This window comes from Terrapene carolina, unplaced genomic scaffold (assembly GCF_002925995.2).
Source record: "Terrapene carolina triunguis isolate 2854851 unplaced genomic scaffold, T_m_triunguis-2.0 Scaffold88, whole genome shotgun sequence".
Classification (NCBI taxonomy): Eukaryota; Metazoa; Chordata; order Testudines; family Emydidae; genus Terrapene; species Terrapene triunguis.
The window spans coordinates 42,366,952-42,390,622 of record NW_020664439.1 but is presented as its reverse complement, the minus strand read 5'-3'; the positions used below and the strand labels follow the sequence as shown (position 1 = coordinate 42,390,622).

The window sequence follows — 23,671 nt, the reverse complement described above, 5'->3', positions numbered from 1 at the left end:
AGCGTTTGCGAACAGGGGCTGCTAACAGGGAGTTTCGCAAGGGAGTTTGGAAGGGGAGTGGGAAGGGGCGAGGGTCCCTTGCCGGTTCTATCTGTTTTCCCTTTATTCCCCTTAAAACTTTAAACTTCTTGCTTAAAGAACTCTTTCAGCGGACAGGGGGCTGCAGACGGGAGTTTGACAGAGGGAGGCTTACGATGGTTAGGAAGACCCGCAACACCTGTGCCAGCACTGCTTCTGTCTCCTCCACCTGCGCCTGTAGCCAGACAGAGCGCCTGAGCATGGATGCTTCTACCCAGATCCTGGTGTGGTTTTGCAGAGACTGTAACTTGCAATTTCCACTTACTGATATCCAGGCTGAGGGGACCATCCAATGTGAAAGGTGCCTGCTGGTGGAATCTCTCAGGCAGCAGGTGGGAGAGCTACAGGAGGAGGTGGCTAGGTTGAGAAGCATCCGAATCCACGAGCAATTCCTGGACAGTGTCCATGTGGAGACAGCTGAGGTAGCTGTCCCAGGACACAGGACTGCTGATACACCACTGGTGGAGGAGGAGATGGCTCAGGGTGGACACTGGCAGCTGGTTACTTCTGGCAGCAGGCAGTGCTCCACCCCTGCTCCGAACCCTCCCGCTGTGGTAATAGGTAACCGTTATGCTCTTCTTGATACAGGAAAGAAGGCATCACCCCCTACAGTAAAGGAGGAGAAGCCTCGTACCCCTAAGGCTGGGAGGTCTGCTGCCACCACTGCGAATAGGAAACGTAGGGTAGTGGTGGTCGGAGACTCTCTGCTGAGGGGGACGGAGGCGCCCATCTGTCGCCCTGACATTTCATCTCGGGAGGTATGCTGCCTGCCGGGAGCCCGTATCCGAGACGTTACGGAGGCATTGTCGAGGATTATCCAGCCCTCTGACTACTACCCCATGCTACTCATCCATGTGGGCACAAATGATACTGCGCGGTGTGACACTGAGCGGATCAAGAGTGACTACAGGGCTCTGGGAGTACGGGTGAAGGAGTTTGGAGCGCAGGTGGTATTCTCTTCGATTCTTCCTGTCAAAGGTAGGGGCCCGGGCAGAGACAGATGCATCATGGAGGTGAATGCCTGGCTGCGAAGATGGTGTCGCCAGGAGGGCTTTGGCTTCCTAGACCACGGGATGCTATTTGAGGAAGGACTGCTAGGCAGAGATGGTGTTCACCTTTCGAGGAGGGGAAAGACCCTATTTGGACACAGACTGGCTAACCTAGTGAGGAGGGCTTTAAACTAGGTTCGACGGGGACAGGTGAGCAAAGCCCGCAGGTAAGTGGGGAACATGGAGACCTGGGAGATGGGTCGGAGACGAGAGGGAGTGTGGGCTATATTGGCAGGGAGAAAGGAGGGTCAGGACAAAACCGGGAGGAAAGATCAAACCAGTATCTTAGATGCCTATATACAAATGCGAGAAGTATGGGTAATAAGCAGGAAGAACTGGAAGTGCTAATAAATAAATACAACTATGACATTGTTGGCATCACTGAAACTTGGTGGGATAATACACATGATTGGAATGTTGGTGTGGATGGATACAGCTTGCTCAGGAAGGATAGACAGGGGAAAAAGGGAGGAGGTGTTGCCTTATATATTAAAAATGTACACACTTGGACTGAGGTAGAGATGGACATAGGAGACGGAAGTGTTGAGAGTCTCTGGGTTAGGCTAAAAGGGGTAAAAAACAAGGGTGATGTCATGCTAGGAGTCTACTACAGGCCACCTAACCAGGTGGAAGAGGTGGATGAGGCTTTTTTTAAACAACTAACAAAATCATCCAAAGCCCAAGATTTGGTGGTGATGGGGGACTTCAACTATCCGGATATATGTTGGGAAAATAACACAGCGGGGCACAGACTATCCAACAAATTCTTGGACTGCATTGCAGACAACTTTTTATTTCAGAAGGTTGAAAAAGCTACTAGGGGGGAAGCTGTTCTAGACTTGATTTTAACAAATAGGGAGGAACTCGTTGAGAATTTGAAAGTAGAAGGCAGCTTGGGTGAAAGTGATCATGAAATCATAGAGTTTGCAATTCTAAGGAAGGGTAGAAGGGAGAACAGCAAAATAGAGACAATGGATTTCAGGAAGGCGGATTTTGGTAAGCTCAGAGAGCTGATAGGTAAGGTCCCATGGGAATCAAGACTGAGGGGAAAAACAACTGAGGAGAGCTGGCAGTTTTTCAAAGGGACACTATTAAGGGCCCAAAAGCAAGCTATTCCGCTGGTTAGGAAAGATAGAAAATGTGGCAAAAGACCACCTTGGCTTAACCACGAGATCTTGCATGATCTAAAAAATAAAAAGGAGTCATATAAAAAATGGAAACTAGGACAGATTACAAAGGATGAATATAGGCAAACAACACAGGAATGCAGGGGCAAGATTAGAAAGGCAAAGGCACAAAATGAGCTCAAACTAGCTAAGGGAATAAAGGGGAACAAGAAGACTTTTTATCAATACATTAGAAGCAAGAGGAAGACCAAAGACAGGGTAGGCCCACTGCTTAGTGAAGAGGGAGAAACAGTAACAGGAAACGTGGAAATGGCAGAGATGCTTAATGACTTCTTTGTTTCGGTCTTCACCGAGAAGTCTGAAGGAATGCCTATCCTAGTGAATGCTAATGGGAAGGGGGTAGGTTTAGCAGATAAAATAAAAAAAGAACAAGTTAAAAATCACTTAGAAAAGTTAGATGCCTGCAAGTCACCAGGGCCTGATGAAATGCATCCTAGAATACTCAAGGAGCTAATAGAGGAGGTATCTGAGCCTCTAGCTATTATCTTTGGAAAATCATGGGAGACGGGAGAGATTCCAGAAGACTGGAAAAGGGCAAATATAGTGCCCATCTATAAAAAGGGAAATAAAAACAACCCAGGAAACTACAGACCAGTTAGTTTAACTTCTGTGCCAGGGAAGATAATGGAGCAAGTAATTAAGGAAATCATCTGCAAACACTTGGAAGGTGGTAAGGTGATAGGGAACAGCCAGCATGGATTTGTAAAGAACAAATCATGTCAAACCAATCTGATAGCTTTCTTCGATAGGATAACGAGTCTTGTGGATAAGGGAGAAGCTGTGGATGTGGTATACCTAGACTTTAGTAAGGCATTTGATACGGTCTCGCATGATATTCTTATCGACAAACTAGGCAAATACAATTTAGATGGGGCTACTATAAGGTGGGTGCATAACTGGCTGGATAACCGTACTCAGAGAGTTGTTATTAATGGTTCCCAATCCTGCTGGAAAGGCATAACGAGTGGGGTTCCGCAGGGGTCTGTTTTGGGACCGGCTCTGTTCAATATCTTCATTAACGACTTAGATATTGGTATAGAAAGTACGATTATTAAGTTTGCGGATGATACCAAACTGGGAGGGATTGCAACTGCTTTGGAGGACAGGGTCATAATTCAAAATGATCTGGACAAATTGGAGAAATGGTCTGAGTTAAACAGGATGAAGTTTAACAAAGACAAATGCAAAGTGCTCCACTTAGGAAGAAAAAATCAGTTTCACACATACAGAATGGGAAGAGACTGTCTAGGAAGGAGTACGGCAGAAAGGGATCTAGGGGTTATAGTGGACCACAAGCTAAATATGAGTCAACAGTGTGATGCTGTTGCAAAAAAAGCAAACGTGATTCTGGGATGTATTAACAGGTGTGTTGTGAGCAAGACACGAGAAGTCATTCTTCCGCTCTACTCTGCTCTGGTTAGGCCTCAGCTGGAGTATTGTGTCCAGTTCTGGGCACCGCATTTCAAGAAAGATGTGGAGAAATTGGAAAGGGTCCAGAGAAGAGCAACAAGAATGATTAAAGGTCTTGAGAACATGACCTATGAAGCAAGGCTGAAAGAATTGGGTTTGTTTAGTTTGGAAAAGAGAAGACTGAGAGGGGACATGATAGCAGTTTTCAGGTATCTAAAAGGGTGTCATAAGGAGGAGGGAGAAAACTTGTTCACCTTAGCCTCTGAGGATAGAACAAGAAGCAATGGGCTTAAACTGCAGCAAGGGAGGTCTAGGTTGGACATTAGGAAAAAGTTCCTAACTGTCAGGGTGGTTAAACACTGGAATAAATTGCCTAGGGAGGTTGTGGAATCTCCATCTCTGGAGATATTTAAGAGTAGGTTAGATAAATGTCTATCAGGGATGGTCTAGACAGTATTTGGTCCTGCCATGCGGGCAGGGGACTGGACTCGATGACCTCTCGAGGTCCCTTCCAGTCCTAGAATCTATGAATCTATATTATTGCCCTTATATAAATTGATGGTACGCCCACATCTCGAATACTGCGTACAGATGTGGTCTCCTCATCTAAAAAAAGATATACTGGCACTAGAAAAGGTTCAGAAAAGGGCAACTAAAAGGATTAGGGGTTTGGAACGGGTCCCATATGAGGAGAGATTAAAGAGGCTAGGACTCTTCAGCTTGGAAAAGAGGAGACTAAGGGGGGAATATGATAGAGGTATATAAAATCATGAGTGATGTGGATAAGGAAAAGTTATTTACTTATTCCCATAATATAAGAACTAGGGGTCACCAAATGAAATTAATAGGCAGCAGGTTTAAAACAAATAAAAGGAAGTTCTTCTTCACGCAGCGCACAGTCAACTTGTGGAACTCCTTACCTGAGGAGGTTGTGAAGGCTAGTACTATAACAGCATTTAAAAGAGAACTGGATAAATTCATGGTGGTTAAGTCCATTAATGCCTATTACCCAGGATGGGTAAGGAATGGTGTCCCTAGCCTCTGTTTATCAGATGATGGAGATGGATGGCAGGAGAGAGATCACTTGATCATTGCCTGTTGGTCCACTCCCTCTGGGGCACCTGGCATTGGCCACTGTCGGTAGACAGGATACTGGGCTAGATGGACCTTTGGTCTGACCCGGTACGGCCGTTCTTATAAGTGTGGAGTTCTATAGCACTGGGCTGGTGGTAGGTGATAACATTTTCTTTTTGGTGCCAGTGTATATACGCCCCAGGATCATAAGGTGGTTCTTTAAGTGAGTGTAAGAAATCATCAGTTTTCTGGTTGAAGGGGTGTGATTCACCGAAGGGAAGATCCTCGTTTGTGTTCTGTACTTCTCTAGGGAAACCTGAGGAGTGTTACCAGGATTACCTCCTCATGACAATTCCAGTTGCCAATACAAGAGAGGACGTATCCGCTGAATCAACTGGAGCTTGAAGTATGGAACTGGTGACCAATTTGCCTTCCTGTAAAATTGCTTGGAATCGAGTACGATCCTGCTGAGGTAATTTATCTTCAAATTTCTCCATCCGGCCAGAGTGTATACTTGGCCATCAGTGCCAAGTAGCTAGAATTGTAGTCCAGTCAAGGAGAAGACCTTCTGACCCATGAGGTCCAGTCTCTTATGCTTCCAGTCTGCCAGGGTGGAGCGTGTGTGTTGTTGTTTGGTCTGCTCCGACGCAGTTTGTATTACCATGGAGTTTAGGTGGAGGGTGTGAAAATAAAAATTCTGACCCTTTTGGGGGGATGTAGTACCTTTTCTTGGCCCTCTTTGGGGTCGATGCAAATGTGGCCGGGGTATGCCACCTGATGTGTGCTGGTTGAAGAAACCCATCAATGATGGGTAAGACCACCTTTGCCTGTACTGACGTGTGCAGAATGTCTAGTAACTGGTGGTAAGTGTCCTGCACTTCTTCCAGTGGGATATCAAGGGTATTGGCTATTCTCCATAGGAGTTCTTGAAACTGACGATAGTCATCTGGCAGGGAGGAAGATGTCGATGACACAGCTGTGTCTGGAGACGACGAAGGGAATCTCCCTGGATCCCCCAGTACTGTCAGAGCTGGGCTGATCAGTGCCTTGTCTAACCCCATTTCCGAACGTCTACTGGATGAAAGATGGGGCGGTGAAACAGGGGAGACAAGACTGTTCTGAAGGCGAATATTGGGGCCAGAAGCTCCAATATGGCCAACCCGGTTGATCCTGTTGTTGTACTTGTGCCCAAGGAGCTGGATACCCGCTTCTTGGGTAAGGCAAAGGGGGAAACTGCCACGGAGCCGTCAAAACCCTCTGGTAGTCGTGTTTCTGGAATGGCAGTGGCACACTGTGCCAAAAGTCCAGATCCCTCAGATTCAGAGGAGTCGGAGTCTTGCATGAATGGCAGTACCAACAGAACAAGATGTGTTAGAGAGGTACGGCCAGCAGATGGGAGATGTAGTGCAGGAGATGGAGCCCTCTGCAGAGGTGAGTGCACTGGAATACGCAGAAACCTTGCTCCTTCCAGAGCAAACAGTTTGTGAGGGCTGGGAGCACTTCTGAGTCTCTCCAAAGTCAATGGTATGTCCGGTGTACTGATGGTACTGAAACTAGTAAAGGCATCTGTCTCAGGACCAACAATTCACGGGATGCTGGAGGGATATGAGGATTTGGTGCCGGCACCAGTGGATCTGGCAAGCGGTGTGGCCTCTCATCTCTCTTCTGCACAGTGGAACGTGTAGCTCCTCCATGCCTGGAACTTATGGAACATGCAGCGTCCTTCTTGGATTTAAAGGAAGACTTACTACCATGCTTCTGCGCATACTTCTGTGGCTGATGGCTAGGCCCCTACTCTGGGCCTGTAGCACTGGTACCGGCAGATCCAGACGGAGGCTCTGCGGTAGGGGGAATGCTCTTGGATTGCTCAGGCTGATGTACAATGGGGGGTCCCCAGCCAGGATCCGACTTCAGCCCCATGGCAACCTCCATGAGGTGTTTCTTGAGGTAGAGAGCTTGGCCCTCCCATGTATAGGCATGGAAGGAGAGGCAGATACTGCACCAGAAGGTGATGTGGGCTTCCCCCAAACAGTACAAACAGCGTTGGTGTTCGTTGCTGATGGAAAATGAGCCAGGGCAGGAAGCACAGACTTTGAATCTTGGCATCTTTGGCATAATCCAGAACCCAGATCTAGGAGCTGGGGTGCGGGAAGGAATTATTTGGTGGGAAAAAACGCAGAAGCGGTGTCCCAAGAAATTATCAAATTACAATAAAAAACAATAAAATCCTAACTATAAAAAAAAATTAGAAGTATTTTGGTAAAATTTTTTGAAAGTGCACACTAAGAACAAGAGATCAGCAGATGCTCCAACCCTGACCATGCGGCATCGAGAAGGAACTGGAGACATGGTCGGTCTGCCCCGCCCTTTATTGCCTCGGGCTAAACCACGAGGCAATTCAAGGGCACATGCACATATCCCTCATTGGAATACAAAAGGGACAATCACTTGTAGAAGAATAAACTTTTTTTTTTAAAAATAGGAAAAAGTGACTCTGTCCACATATTTATTCAAATGACACCATCATAGGACCTAATCACATTAGCCACACCATCAGGGGCTCATTCACCTGCACATCTACCAATGTGATATATGCCATCATGTGCCAGCAATGCCCCTCTGCCATGTACATTGGCCAAACCGGACAATCTCTACGCAAAAGAATAGAGGGACTCAAATCTGACATCAGGAATCATAACATTCAGAAACCAGTTGGAGAACACTTCGATCTCTCTGGTCACTCAGTAACAGACTTAAAGGTGGCAAAAGCTTCAAAAACAAGAAACTGCTGAGCTTGAATTAATATGCAAACTAGATACCATTAACTTGGGTTTGAATAGAGACTGGGAGTAGCTGGGTCATTACACATATTGAATCTATTTCCCCATGTTAAGTATCCTCACACCTTGTCAACTGTCTAAAATTGACCATCTTGATTATCACTACAAAAGTTTTTTTCTCCTTCTGATAATAGCTCATCTTAATTAATTAGCCTCTTACGGTTGGTATGGCTACTTTCACTTTTTCATATTCTCTGTATGTGTGTATATATATATATATATATATATATATATATATATATATACATACACACACACACACACACACACACACATACACATTTACATCTTCTTACTATATGTCCCATTCTATGCATCTGATGAAGTGGGCTGTAGCCCACCAAAACTTATGCTCAAATAAATATGTTAGTCTCTAAGGTGCTACAAGTACTCCTGTTCTTTTTGCGAAAAAGTGACTGTAGATGACAGAAACTGACAGAGGAACTGGGCTCAGGGTAGTACCCAAGATGACTTAACTCATTTTAAAATTTACTTGGATTTCAAGTTGGTAGAGTAACAATAGCTGCACACTGGCCCAGGTGAACTCTGCTGCAATATTAAAAGATACTTCCAGTGAGCTGTATTCCACATGAATGCTGAAGCAAAATGGGTCTCTCATTTCAGGTGTGCTCTGTTGTATATCAATACCCAGACACTCCCAGGTGGGAGATATTTAATATTTTGGTGATTTAACAAAGAATTAAATCTGAGACACATTTTAGGCTAGGAAAAAGAATCTTTAGTTCTACTGAACATCATTGGCACACTGAATAGACTTACCTTATAAAAAAAGTACTGTACAAGGGTTGCTATCCTAATATAGTAAAAGTGGCCATGAACAAGAAGCAACTTGGAGAGGAATTTAAACCTTGCTATTGCATAGTCACTGTTTCTTACAGCTTGTCTTCCTTCTTTCCCCATGATTCCTGTAATATTTGGGACATAAAAATATAAATGAAATTAGAGTAAACGCTGCAGAAAAAGTAAATTTATGAAAATATACATTTGAAAGCGACAGGTTAGCTTCTATACACTTTCACATTTTAAAGACTCGAATAGCTATTGATAAAAATAGGAGACAATTAGAGAATCAGCTTCACTCAAGGTCCCTGGACCAGTTAGACCAAAATACTATTGCATTTATACCTGAATGACAGTTTATATCAAAGAAAATATGTTAAGGGAACGTACAGCAACAATAAAGCATAAAGAATCACAAAATTTTTTTTTACTTAAAATGTGCAAATCTACCATCAACCCTTGAATTTACCTATTACGCCCAGTTTTAGAGAGAGGCTTTTCTCTAAAAACAGGTAGTAAAAGGTATCATTGCTAGAATTATTTGCACAAATTACAAATGGAACTTGGATAACTGTACATCATTTCATGTTCCTTACACCATTTTTATGTGAACTAACCACAAAGTATGACAATAGATGACAATCTACTATTTACTTGGATATTTCTCAAGCAGGTTGTCCTGTGCTCTTCACAGTCACCATAATAAATGAATATTGTGTAGATTTTTCTTGTCACAGAAAGAGTTGCTACTAGGCCGCATCAGGATATTCAAGACCTTACGGCAATTCCTCCTACAGTTACTCTTAGGGTGGTGTTGTTACAGCAATCCTTAAGAGGCTAGTGGGATTAGTTTATATGAAAAGAGTAACAGAATGAAAAGTGGCACGTGTGTCATAACCCACTTTCATCCCAGAAAAAAAAGGATGGAAGTTAAGTGAAATCTACAATATTTAACTGTGGATCGGCAACAGACTTTCAAGAGAGAGAGAATACCTCTGCCTTAGAGATATTTAAAGCTAGACTGGGCAAAGAATAATTCTGCACTGGTAGTGGAAGTGTGGGGTTGAGTATAGTCTAGAGGTCAAACTTTCATTAGTACCCAGCAGCTTATGAAAACATAAGAGTTGCCTTATCAAGTGGGGGGTCAGTCTAACAAGACAATTGAATTAACAGTAGAATACCAAGGGAGGAAAAATCACTTTTGTAGTGGTAATGAGGGTGGCTCATTTCAAACAGTTGACAAGATGATGTGAGTAACAGTAGGGGGAAATTCGTATGGGGAAATTAGTTTTTGTAATGGGCCACCCTCATTACCACTACAAAAAAAGTGATTTTTCCTCCCTTGGTATTCTACTGTTAATTCAATTGTCTCGTTACACACTTGATAAGGCAACTCTCATCTTTTCATGTACTATGTATATATACCTGCAACTGTATTTTCCACTCCATGCATCTGATGAAGTGGGTTCTAGCCAACGAAAGCTTATGCCCAAATTTGTTAGTCTCTAAGGTGCCACAAGGATTAAAGGATTGTTACAGTTCTTTTTAAATAGCAAAATCAACCTCTCTTATTCATGCAGAATATAACAGAATGATCTAGAATGAAAATTAATGAGTTGCAGAAGTGACTGCAGAAATAAGATTTTCATTCTTCTCATGATACTCTTCTTTTTATTGTCTTTCCTTTCTGCATATGTGCAAGATTAAGGTGCAATTTAGGAAATAAATATAATCAGCACTGAAAATTAAGCACTTTTTGGATAAGAGGCGGAAGACAATCTAGAGCAGCATTTAATTATATCCAAATCTAAATCTTAATAACTTTGCTATTTATATATTGCAAAAAAGTAGAGAGATGGATTAGTAAAATGGGCTGAAGTCTTACTTGATAAAGTATTATTCTATTAGTGCAACATAAAACTAAATGATTTTAAAATTTTTGGATTCTTTTCACTAGACATTGGGTAAGGCCCCCTTTCAACATGGCGAGTCAAGAAAAACACACATATGGAAAGAAAACATTGGTATGACTAACCAAGGTAAAATTAAAGTTCAGTGTATAGTAATGAAAGAGATCTATGGTGGTAAAACTTTAGTTACCTATATAAAGAGAATAGCTTCAATTCTGTGTCAAGAGAGACATTCAATAGTGTCTTAAGTAACAGCTGGAGATAATTAAGAGAATACCACTTTATGGGGGTCTAGATTCTGATGTGCCGTATAACAGACACAAGCTATTGATATTTAAGATATTGTCTTCCATTTTAGATTCCACTGAAATTCTGACATACAACATGCAACTGGAAGTGTGTTTAAAAATGATTGAAGATTGATGTATTGTCATTTTCAGGTGTAAAAATGTCAAGTTCAGCAGTTTAAAAGTAAAGTACAGACTAATTCTACATATAGTAAAATGCTTTATTAAGAACACAAACTTAAATATTTATATCAAGTGAAAGTTCTAAAAAAGGTCAGTTACCTATGCCAACATGCGCTTCTTGTATCATGCTTACATCATTAGCCCCATCACCAATGGCTAATGTTATAGGTTTCTCTGGAGATGTTTTTAACAGTCGTACTACCTGAAGAGAGAAGAAAAAAAAAAAAAAAGGCGGGTGGGGGGATTTTCAGGTTATAAATCTGTCACTAACTCATGAGTAGCTTAAATAAATGCAACCACCAGTGAACCCCAGGGATAAGCATGCTTGGATAAGAGTATCTCCAGCATGTCACATAAGTGGACATGTCACAAATTCATAGCTCATTGGAAAAGCCTCTTGTTTTTTAACACAATTTTTAGGGTATGTCTACATTGCAATCAAATAAGTGAATACAGCTTGGGTAGGTATTCCTATGCGAGCTTTGAAGACAATCCACATAACCATCTTGTCTTTTACAACTATTAATCTAACCAAAATACTGAATTTTACTTCTCATGCAAGTAGGGAGTGGGAGCTACAGATAGACAGTACCTTCAAAGGTTACCTACAGAGTTAACTCTCTTAAAAGGTTTCATGGGGACTATGAAAACAGACTCATTCATCCATCAGATCATGCTGTGTATACATAATACTGGCAAACGAAAAAAGTTTGAATGCTAAAAAACTTGAAATATAAGAAAAAACACTTAAGACAGGAAGAAAAAACCTCAACTGTATCCTGGAGTTGAATTGTATGATACAAATCATCCCACACAGCATAAGAAAAGCTTGTTTTCAATAAGGGTAGGAAAAGAATATAGCACAGTTTTCCCATATTAATTCACAGGCTACCGATTCAAAAACTACAATATAAAACACACATCTACTATAAAATTGGTATTTTCACATAAAAGACGTACAAAATAACTAGGATGAACAGAGACATTCCATAGCTGCTGAACAAAGGGAAAATTGAAAATTCAACCAGGGAATAATCCAAAATTTGAATCCCTTGATAATATGGTCTCAAGATCATGCAGAGTAGGTTATGGAGAAAACTCTTATCTGGTGGTATGTGCAGATTTAAGGAGAGATTAATTTCTCTGAATTCAGCATCACATAATTTGACAAGACTGCATGAAATTCCCTCAACTCTTAAAGTTTAATTACAATACATTTAATCTCTCTGAAAATACAGTATTTACTAAATTCCTTTTCTTGGAGGTTATATAGCTGAAGGGAAGTATCCACAAAACAATCACCAGATCATAAAAGGGGCCAGGAATAATCCAAGGATGTTTCTTGTATCTCAGAAAACCCTGGAGACTTCCTAAACTTCTTACAACAAACAGGAAACAGGAGAATATGGGAATACCTGAACAGGTGGTAAACGGCCATAGACATGATCAACACTGCTCAAAATGAAGACAATAACATATGGCCTGCGCTGCATTCCTTTGTATGTGATCTTTTGCATTAGTATCAAGTTGAGTAGTAGAGGTATATACTAACAAAGTCATCCAAAAGACTTGCATATATATTCTTAAATGGAAAAGCTAATGGAAAAGGATTAACAAACTCATCCTTTCCACACAGTTCAGAAGAGAAGTGACTCCTGAAAAGGTCTCTTTTGCAGATGAAGCACCTCTTGATCTTCAGTTTGCTCCAACTGGACTGCTCCACCATTAAGGATTGCAATAGATAAGGCAGGGGATGCTAAACTGCTGCTTTGTTTGCACCAATGGAGACAGAGCGAATCTAGTGTAAGAATAAGGGGTGTGACCAAGCCCTCTGGACAAGTTTGAACTGCCTTTGGTTTGTGCAGGAAGAGAGGTGCAGCCCCAATGTCTTTGATTGCAAGGCTAGAACCTAGAAAGGTACTAGTAATGTAACAGGAGACATAGCAAACCTGGAAGGGAATGCTAAAACTTTTGTGAGATACTCCATAGACTCAACCATGATGAATACAGCTAAGGAAAGTACACATATGTACAGATGTCTCCCCAGATTACTTAAGTACAGTGCAATAAAGGAATTGCTAATGTAATCAAATATGTATTTTGGCACAGACAATGGAAAGGATGTGCTTTGCCAGAAGGACATACCATTGCTATACAAGAATCTTGCACCCTCTCACATACTAGAAGTGAGACTAGAAGAAAGGATAAGTTCATGTAAGAAACATCCCTTAAAAAGGACAGACAGATAACCATCCATTATGATTTGAGAAAGTCAAAGAGTCGTCAGGAATTCTAATTAAGAATGACACTAACAAAAATTGTTCCTCCTCTTTTCAAAGCAAAATAGGTTTACTGTCAGTGAGTAGCCCCAGTTTAGTTACTGGGAAGGACAATTGTAGAACCGGTAAAATGGAGAAACACTATTGTATCTCTGGATGCAAGAATTGTGCATTCCTGAGAACAGCAGTCCTCGAAATCTTTGCTGCACACATTAAACACATTCTGAACAGGAACCTTCTGAATAGGAACCTTCTAACCAGTGCTAGGAAAACTCCAACTTGAGAAGCATTCCTTGAGACAGACACATGGCCAAGAAGAAATAGTGAATGATTAATTTCCTGGATTGAGAGAGAATGCTCTAGCTCAGGGGTTTCTCAAATTTCATTGCACCACAACCCCCCTCTGGCAACAAAAATTACTACATTGGGGGGAGGGGGTGGAGAGAGAGAGAACGGGACATGACACACTGAAGCCTGAGCCTGCCCGAGCCCCACCACCCTGGGGGGGGGGGGGTGGGCGGGCAAAGCCCAGGGGACCTGTAACCTGAACCCCACCATGCAGGCACTGGGGCTCAGTCTTCGGCTTCAGCCCGGGGCCCCAGCAAGTCTAATGCCAGCCCTGGGGACCCCACTAAAATGGGACTAACTCACTTTAGGGTCCCGACCCACAGTTTGAGAACTGCTGCTCTAGCTCAAAGGGATAAACCTCACAAACACAATTACAGATGTTCTGAGCCTTCAAGTTGTTGGATGTGGAGCCAGAACCTTTTCAGAAAATAGCTCCCAGAGGAAAATCATAACTCCCTGATGTATCAATATGCACTCAGGGCGAAAGAAAGGAGAGGAATGGCAAGATGAATGAAGGAATACAACCTTAAAGGCCTACAGTAAGCTGCCACAAAACATGTTTATCCTCGTCCTGTACTCATTTCAGAGTAATCTGACTGTAGTTTTGATGGCTAAGGCAAGTCAGTTCCATCAGAAGCTGCTTTAACATAGGTTGTTATAAGATGCAGGAAATAAGGCAGATCTACTTGTAGGAGAAGACAGGAACAAGAGGGTGTGAAAAATTGTTCTTGTTGGCTGCCACCTACCTTCTTTGGCAGCCAAGAATACGTACTTCACAGATGCAAAAGCAACTAAACAGGTATTGACCCAAAATTGAAGATAGCTATGCTTTCAAGATGCAGGCTGGCAACAAAAATTTCAAGTCAAGCAAAATATGTAATATGACTACCATCATCAGGCCAGTGAATTGTCTCAGCCAGTGGAGAATAGTAACAACAATAAACAAACCACTCCTGAGATTTCAGAAACGTGAATAATAGAAGAACCTCACTGATTTCAGTGGACATTGGAACAGGCCCATAATTAATTGTTTTGATTTCCATGTATCCTTTAAGAGGTACAATGTTACACAACAGCCAGAAACTAGTTCCACGTTGGAAAGGTGTCTGATGCTATTGAGGCAATAGCTTTTTCTTATATTATACACCCATTTTCAGTCCCATTACGTTAAGCAGAATAATAATCTCTCTCAGGAGCAACAGGTCTATCATGATGGTTATCCATGCTACCAGTTACTCAAAAGCATTCCAGGGAGTATCATTTACAGGCCCAGGCCAAACATGAAATTTCACCCCAGACAGCAATTTTGAAAACATCTGGATTTCTGGGCTGGATAGTGGTAATAAGTTACCAGTACTTCTGCAACCACTTTCTTCTATACAGTCTGAACAGAACCATAGAAAGTTCAAACTTCATTCCTGTGCCTGATAGGAACAAGCCAGAAAGATGCCACTATCCAGTGTTATGGGATATCCAGCAACTTATTAAAACTGTGCTGAACAAAATTCAATGAAGAACTAAATATGAGTAGATGTGAAATCAGGACAGCTTCAGAGAAAAAAAAAAAATAGTCTGAAGGCACATTACCACTAGAGATCTTATTCTTTCAGAGGTGAGGCCTCATTTCCCCCCAACTCAAACTTCCAGATATTTTACACCTTTTAATAACTGCAGCTGTACTTTCTCCATAAAGCTTCTCCAATTTAATCTAAGAAGATTTCTCCATTGAGTTGAGATGGAAAGGATTTCCTTGAAGGAATCTCAATTTTATTACTGGTCAATAGGACTAGCCTCTCTTCCTGTCAGCAGTAACTGAGAAAGTCTTATGTCTTTACTAAAATAGCATTGAAGAGCTGAGATACTCAAAACACTAGTAATTACAACTATTGCAGGTATCATAGTCACTTTGATATCCTACAAACACTTCACAGGAAAAGAAAATTTGTAAGTAAACTGTTACTAAAATGTTTTCCTTTTGTCTTTTGTTGAAATATCCTAAATGAGCAAAACCCAATACATTATTCTGCTACATGAATTCTAGTGAATAGTGACATGTAGTGGCTCCTTGTCCAAATTTAGCTTGGACATTAATTTGCTTACGCTTAGTTGTCCATGTACTCATTAATTAGCATCCCCCCACTGCTCTGGTGTGGCTGCCAGACTGTTCACATAAGTCCTACTTCTCTGAAACCACCTACTGGAATATGTACTGTACAGTATGAAGCACTGGAACAGCTTGCCACACTAAGACGTATTTTGTTAAATTAACTGATATGAATGGAGCACAGATTTAGAAATAAAATTTTACACACAGATTTCATGTTCTGATTTTTCACAGTGATACAGTTGCCCAAATGACCGAACCACCACTGACCCGGACTTAATAGGTAAATAATAATGACAATGCTGTTAGATGACCAAACTGCTAAGCCAATGCTTGAGAACCAAACCTTTATTATGCAATATGTCTCTGGTTTCAGGTATACTAACTATTCTTCTGAGAAGAAGTTCATAATACTTAACTTTATAATAAAGCTTTGGAATGCAGGATGTCATCATAATCAATGCAATAATATAGTTTACAAATGTAAACATTCTTATATTTGAAAATAACCATTAATATTGTATATTGACTTACCTTTGCTTTTTGCAGGGGTGCCATGCGGCAACACAGCACTGCAGAACAATTTCTACAAACTTCCATGAACAGTTTTTCATGTTCCCTGAGTGCAAGAGAGAGGCTGGTCCCATCCACAACCAGCCCATGCTGGATTACATGATCTTCCTTTATTCTATTCAGAGAAAAAATGTCATTATTATATTGAAAATACCATTGTATTTTAATTTAGTTACACAGTAAGCAAGTACTATATTCACAACAAATAATCATACAAGTTGAGAAGAAGAGTGTCTGTTAGACTTTCAGAAGCAACAGCTTTATTAGTGTCAGAGTAAGTTTATATATTAGGCATATAAATAAACTAAAATGAGTAATTGTCATAAAACTTAATAAAAATAATCCAGAGTTAGTAACATCATTCAGATTGCCACATATGGTACTTTACCTCTTGGCTAGCTGCCTCAGCTGCTCTGCACATGTACTGTCTGATTTGTGTTGTACAAGTTCAAGGATGTTCATGGTTCTATGGAAGTGTCCACATGATAAACTGACACTAACAGCTGTTTCATGCTTATCTCCAGTAAGCACCCACACTTTGATACCAGCCAATCTGAGTGCCTCTATAGTTTCTTGGACTTTATCTTGGAGTCTGAAAATAAGAACATCTTCACTAACTGGTAGAACTCACTACAAAGAAACAGTCCACATGATGATTGGGTTTAATATTTAAATATAACAAAGCGTGTGATAAAAAGGAACACAAAATCATGTTTGAAATAGGCAGTTGTGATATGGTAGGATATTTAACTTGTAAATTGGCTTATCTGGATGCAATAAGGGTGTTCCTAACACTGTTCACAAATGTATTCAGCTAATTTTGTTTCCACCCAGTCTAATCAAGACCTCAGTGAAGCACAATCTAAAGTTTACCTTTACTAAGTGAAATTACTTCAAACTTGCAGCAGTAAGGCGTTTTAAGATGAGATCTGTATATATTTGAAAAATCTTTTATAAGAAAAGTTTTAGTTTCCTAGTATTTTTTTCGATTTTTCTTTTTTTACTTTTAGCAATATTTCCATAAAATACATGAAAACCCCTTTAGTGTTCTATCTGCACCCTGAAATTATCATCTTACACAAATCACAATAATTTATTCATCAATATATTGTTAAAGAGATTATGACTTCAAATTGGGAATCAGCAGAACTTATTTTGAGACTAATTAAAACAGTTTTTTAAAAAAATACAGCATAAAAGTAGAATGGCCTCAAGAATATCTACTTTTCAGGTTTGTCCCAGGAGGAATCTGGAAGCCTTACCATACCATTTAAGTCAGTCTGATTGTGAATGCACTTTACAAGGTAGACATTTGAAAACCTGTCTGTAAAGCACATAGCACACTATTGGAACTATCAAGTCTCATGCTACACAACACTTTTAGTACATTTAAGACTTCATTGAGTGTACGTGTGCATTTATTTAAGCACAGATAAGTAGTTGTCTATTACTTCATGGTTTGTTGGAATAATTTTACAAAGAGGGGTACATCATCATGGAATTATAAAACAGAAGCCTGTTTTGTTTTTGTAGCGGATTCAGCAGAAGGCCCAAAACATACTTGTCCTCTACTCCTGTAGCCCCAAGTAATTCCAGATCCTTTTCTATGAAGTTGAATACATCTGCCAGTTGTTCTTCTCGTTTCTGTAAGGCAGTTCTAGCCTCATGAAGGCGTCTGTCTATTTCCTGATACTCCTCAGCTGTAAATCTTCTATAGGCTACACATAAAGTTCTTAACCCTTTCTGCAACAAAACAAGTAGCACGTTTTCAGAAATAATAATGTTCATAAAATGATTTAAAAGCATATGAAAGGCACTATAAAAGGCACTATAAGTACAATATTTATATCCTATAAATATACATAATTGACACCTTAAAAAACTGACCAGTTGCTTTAAATAAGGCAGATTACTACTACCAAGCTAAACTTTGGTTAAGTGCCAAAAATGTGATCAGCACCATACAAGACAAAAAATAAATCACTAGAAGACACCAAGGAAAGGAAACATATTGGAAAGCCTAGAAGAGGCAGAAGGAATGTATTTGACTTAACAAGCAACAGCAGGCCGAATGTTGACTAGTGACAGAGCACAGCAGATTATACAATTTTCTAATACCTGTGTGTATATATATTTTGAGTTGTGGTAGTATTGTGTGATGGTAACAAAAGTGTTCAGATAAGGAAAATTTGTCAGTGGAAAGAATAGGCTATAGATTCCTAGTTAGTCACAGTTTTGCAACCAGTGCTATGTGAGAGTTCAGTATCCCTGAGGAGTCTAGAAGGACTCAGACTGTGGTCTAATTTTGAGGATTTGGGAACAAATTCCCTCAATAGGAGATCTCAGTGTGGTGGAAGCTTTTCTAAGTGTTTCCTGTTGCTTGTAAACATAACCTCTACCTTGCTTGGGTATAGCTTCAGTCAAATCTTCCTCACCCAGACTCTGGGATAGGTGGGGTGAGGGTGGCATTGGCATAAAAATGTTAATAATAGAGCTCAGTGTCATCTGCAAATTGCTGGCATTTGAGCTCATGGAATCTTAGAATTTCTCCCCATATAAATGCGACTCCACTCTTTACTAGTCCCCCTAAATTATGTTTTCTTGAACATTTTTCCTAGTTTAAACCTATCTAGGGCCTTAAAGCTGCATAAACATCTTAAATTACTCTAAAGCCTTAGATAGAGTGGTTTAATCTGTTCAAGACTAAGGCTTTTGGTTGGTTTAAGCCATTTATGAAGCCTTAAGACCCTAGATATTGTAATTGGAAGGAACAAAAGGGCTGACCAGAGATTCAAGGGGATCGGTAAAAGACAGCAGCCAGAAAAGGACTGAATGGGTTCCCAACTGGCTTAAGTAACAGTGACTTCTTAGGATGCAATTGCCAAACTTAAATCTGAATGAGTTTTAAACTATAAAAATCAAATTTTTTTGTTTTATAAATTACACTGAGTTATAAATCAATCAATCCAAATTAGAAGACATACTAATTTGTTCTGATTTGGTGGTGTCAGGTTCAGATCTTGCAGAGGCAGTGCCACATACAAACAAAAAGAACAGGAGTACTTGTGGCACCTTAGAGATAACAAATTTATTTGAGCATAAGCTTTCGTAGCCCACGAAAGCTTATGCTCAAATAAATTTGTTACTCTCTAAGGTGCCACAAGTACTCCTGTTCTTTTTGCGGATACAGACTAACACAGCTGCTACTTTGAAACCTATCACATACAAATAGTACCCCTTCCACATAACAGAGACCCACAGTTCTTTTGTACACTTCCACTATGTTTTCTGAGCAGTAGCACGAGCAACCAAGATCAATTAGTTGGGTCAGACCTTGAATGTTTTGACTTACCAAAGCAAATTCATCTACGTGAATCCTTGTTTTGTCTATTTCTCCACCTCTACTGTGAGGAAGAATGGAAGATTCTGCTCCTTTTGTGAATAAGAGCTTTTCTCCTAAGAAAAAACAGAGTAAAAATTGAGCATATGCACCATTTAGCAGTTTACAAATTACAACTTTGTGCAAGATCTGGCTGCTTACCAGAAGGACTCTCTACAATGACACTCATTCGTCTACGATTTGGATCAAACTCCAAAACATGAAGTAATTTATACCTGGGGAGAGGGAGGGGAAAGGAAAGCAGCTTTTCTTAGAAACAAAATGCCAGTAGGAAACAGTTAAATACAAGTTATAAAAACGTCTCCCAAACCCCTATTCTGCTCCAGACATTCTATAAGAACTATACTATGTACAAATGGGGACGATTATCCATACTTTCTCAACTGCTCTTTTTCAGCAGTGGTGTATTGGTAGCCTCTGTCGGGCAAGAGTTAAGTATGTTCTTTTTCCAGTGGAAATCTTGTTTACTGAATACTAGCTTTGGGCCTGGAAAGCTACTTTTACTATTAGCTGCTAGCTTGCTGCCTTACCTTGTATTAATTTAAGGGGGAACATTTGGAAAAGTGCTAAGTCACTTAGGAACCTAAGGCCCATTTACTTTCAATAAGATTTAGGATCCTAAGTGTCTAAGTCACTTTTGAAAATGTTAGTTACGAGCTCTGAAAGAAGTTAAGAGGTTTGAAAACTTTGACCTCAGTCATGTTATTACTAAGAGAGATCAGACCAAGACAAAAAATTCGATGGTAGAATGCAGAGAATGCAAATATCCATATATTCTCAACTGCTTGCTGAAAAATTTGAGACATGATCAAAATGCGCATGTATGACAGTTGCCATCTTGACTGACCCTAGGAATTGAACTGAGGACCTCCAGAGCTGAAAGCATGAGATGCTACAACTTGAGCTAAAGAACCAGGTTCTCTGAGAACTGTAACAAGGCTCAGATTATCTGTGGATTGGGCACAGAGGACAAGTGTAACATACATACCAGTAGATTATATATATACCCACACACCTTCCATTGTTACATGTATTTAATTCTCATTAAAAAAGACGGAATACTACCGTTTCAAGGACATCATATGCAAAGGTTTCAGAAAAAGGCAGTTACGGGGAAAGCAAGAGGAACAAAATATTCTATGCTTTCCAACTAGAAGGGTAAAGAGAATATAAAGTATAACGTTATACTAATCCATATTATTTAATGTTCTGTCCTTTGAAAACCACAATAAATGTGATATGAAAGAAATACCTTTCTGGTTTTCCAAGGCTTTTCACTTCCATACCTTCCCCATTAGTTCCAGTAAATACAACACCAACTCTAAATGGGGGGGGGAGAAAAAAAAAAAAAAGTTTACCTGCTATTTTCATCAACATGAGATTCTGCGGAAGAGCCATTTTTTAAATAATGCAGAAGTATTACATAACCTGAAAAAAGATACTCTAATTTCCAGAAAATTAAAAATACTCAATACTTCTATGCCTCTTTTGTAGTAAAGATGATGCAATACTACATACTTCTACAGATCTACGGTCTACCTTAAAGTATATTATGTGCTTTATTATTCTAAACATACACTTTACATATTCCATAACAGATTTTAATTTGCTAAGCCTAATTATAACTGCATTTCAGCAATAGCAGCGTCTTCCTAAATATTAACAAAACACAGATATGACAATTAAAACAGTATGCTTTGTTTAAGCTTGATCAACTGATTCAAAGTGTTCACAGGTCCTGGTAATGTAGCCTAATTTATTTTTAAAATAACTGATGAAACTATTAAACAGCAATCCAATTTTAAGGTTGGAGTATTATAAACTAGAGAATTAAAACTAAGACATTTGCAGCCAGAGTATTTAATTGTAATAGTTATTAAAATATTCTGCAATGTCCCAATGCCTCATTATGAATCTAGTCTAAGGGTACGTCTACACTTACTTCCTGGTTCAGCAGTAGGCAATCGATCTTCTGGGATCGATTTATCGCGTCTTGTCTAGACGCGATAAATCGATCCCGGAAGTGCTCGCCGTCGACGCCGGTACTCCAGCTCGGCGAGAGGAGTACGCGGCATCGATGGGGGAGCCTGCCTGCCGCGTCTGGACCCGCAGTAAGTTCGGACTAAGGTACTTTGAATTCAGCTACGTTATTAACGTAGCTGAATTTGTGTACCTTAGTCCGAAGTGGGGGGTTAGTGTGGACCAGGCCTAAGACTGTGCTAGAAGGCGAATAATCACAGTCTACGTGTGAAGGATGTGAGCTGCCTAAGGGCATGTCTACATTACGCGCCGGATTGACGGGCAGCGATAAATCAACCACTGAGCGCTCTCCCGTCGACTCCAGTACTCCACCAGGGCGAGAAGTGCAGGCGGAGTCGACGGGGGAGCGTCAGCCATCGACTTACCACAGTGAAGACACCGCGGTAAGTAGATCTAAGTACATCGACTTCAGCTATGTTATTCACGTAGCTGAAGTTGCGTAACTTAGATCGATTCCCCCCCCATCCCCGGTGTAGACCAGGCCTAAGTCTCTAAGTGCTCCCCTATGTCTCTTTGTGGCCCAGGGAACCGTGATGTGTACAGACCCCATTGACCACGTCCCTGGGCTGCCTACTTTCTATCAATTGATCCAGAAGTAAAACTTTCTCTATATAAAAAAATGCCTGGATGGTGTGTGTGGTATATAAAACCCCTTTGCAGTAAACTGTAGTAATTAGCCACAGGGCTGTGAAATCTCCCTGTTAACTTTTGAAGCTGCTGTAGGCCATGCTGTGCCTGCCACAATTTTGGCCTTAGAACTCACCTGCTAGCAGCTTCAACTAAAGCCTTCTCATCTGGTGAGGAAGCATAGTACTCCAGCTGAGACACTATTCCATTGGCATGCCAGAGCCCATCACCAATGCCATCGGTTTGATCTGCACTGATATGCACTGTGTGACACAGACAGACTGCTTTCAAGAAGAGCTCTTCCTCTTTCATCTATAAAAAGAAAGACAAAGCAGTTCATAAGCCAAGTTTATCTTTCTAAAACAAGATGTGCTACTCTACAGTACCACAGAATAGGGTATTTAAATAATCAAATTTCTCAAACTGTCCTACATCTACCACTTTCTGTAATCACTTTTACTACCTGAAATTCTTCCAGAAGTTCTGCTTCTTCTACATAACACACCAAGAGAGAATATTTAAACTGAAATATTAATCAGCATCTATTCAGTTTGAAGAAAAATAAAATCTTACAAGACTGTGTCTAATTCCATCTGGGGAATCCTCAGTCAACCCCTCTGGAACTAGTTTGCCATTGATCTCTTGGTATTTGATGCCATTAATAGAGCATTCCCGAAACTGCATTTCATTTTCAGTTAATGTACCAGTTTTATCTGTAAACACATACTCCACCTAGAGTAATATAAAAGAAAACAAATTGGAATCATGTACATTTAATACAGAAAAATTATTACCATCTCCCCATATATCACAAACTTATTTTGCTAACATTAAAAAAAAAACACTTCAAATATGTATTTCTGCCATCAAGTCAGATATGCAGATCTTACTTTCAAATTCATGAGTTGCTCAAAATAGAGTCAATATGAAGTCACTAATACTTTCCCTTACTGTTTAACACTGATATTTAAACAAAAAGTAAAAAATGGACATTATTGTTACCTGTCCCAACTCCTCATTGAGATCTGAAGTATTTACTTGTGCTCTCTGGTTTGTTTCTTCATGATAGAGGTCAAGATCCCAGCCAATAAAAAAAGATCCAAGAAATTTCTGCATCTCAACAGTCACATAAAGTGAAATAGGGATGATAAAATTGTAAAGTACCAGAAAAGCAAGAAAATCTGAAATAAATCTCAGAATCTATGAGAGAGAGAGAGAAGGAAAGATTATCAGAGTCATTAAGCGGAACTTAGTCACTTAAGTGTGTTTCAGCATTATGAAAGGTATCACATTGTCTGTACTGGAGGAGACTGAAGTCCTCTATATACACAGAAGAGGTACAACACAAGTAGCAACAATGCAGGCTTCACCACAGTGCCCCAGCAATGTGTCTATAAGACTGATGCAGACAGACTGCCTTTAGTGATGAGAGGATATTTCAGTTCTCAAACCCATCAATCCATGTCTTTTCTGCTGAGACT

General features: G+C 40.3%; 1 protein-coding gene across 6 annotated transcripts in view; it reads right to left on the bottom strand.

Annotated features, from left to right (window-relative positions):
* The window catches only part of ATP11B (ATPase phospholipid transporting 11B (putative)), a 112,430-nt gene that overhangs the window by 39,116 nt on the left and 49,643 nt on the right, over positions 1-23,671 (bottom strand). For all 6 annotated transcript variants that reach the window (XM_026650068.1, XM_026650069.1, XM_026650067.1 and 3 more), the window contains exons 12-22: positions 23,193-23,390; positions 22,764-22,922; positions 22,327-22,502; positions 20,776-20,844; positions 19,665-19,738; positions 19,476-19,579; positions 17,685-17,866; positions 16,512-16,715; positions 16,085-16,238; positions 10,919-11,021; positions 8,419-8,564 (exon numbers count right to left, since the gene is read on the bottom strand). In XM_026650068.1, coding sequence (XP_026505853.1) covers positions 8,419-8,564; positions 10,919-11,021; positions 16,085-16,238; positions 16,512-16,715; positions 17,685-17,866; positions 19,476-19,579; positions 19,665-19,738; positions 20,776-20,844; positions 22,327-22,502; positions 22,764-22,922; positions 23,193-23,390 — 1,569 coding nt within the window. The remainder of the gene's footprint in view (positions 1-8,418; positions 8,565-10,918; positions 11,022-16,084; positions 16,239-16,511; positions 16,716-17,684; positions 17,867-19,475; positions 19,580-19,664; positions 19,739-20,775; positions 20,845-22,326; positions 22,503-22,763; positions 22,923-23,192; positions 23,391-23,671) is intronic.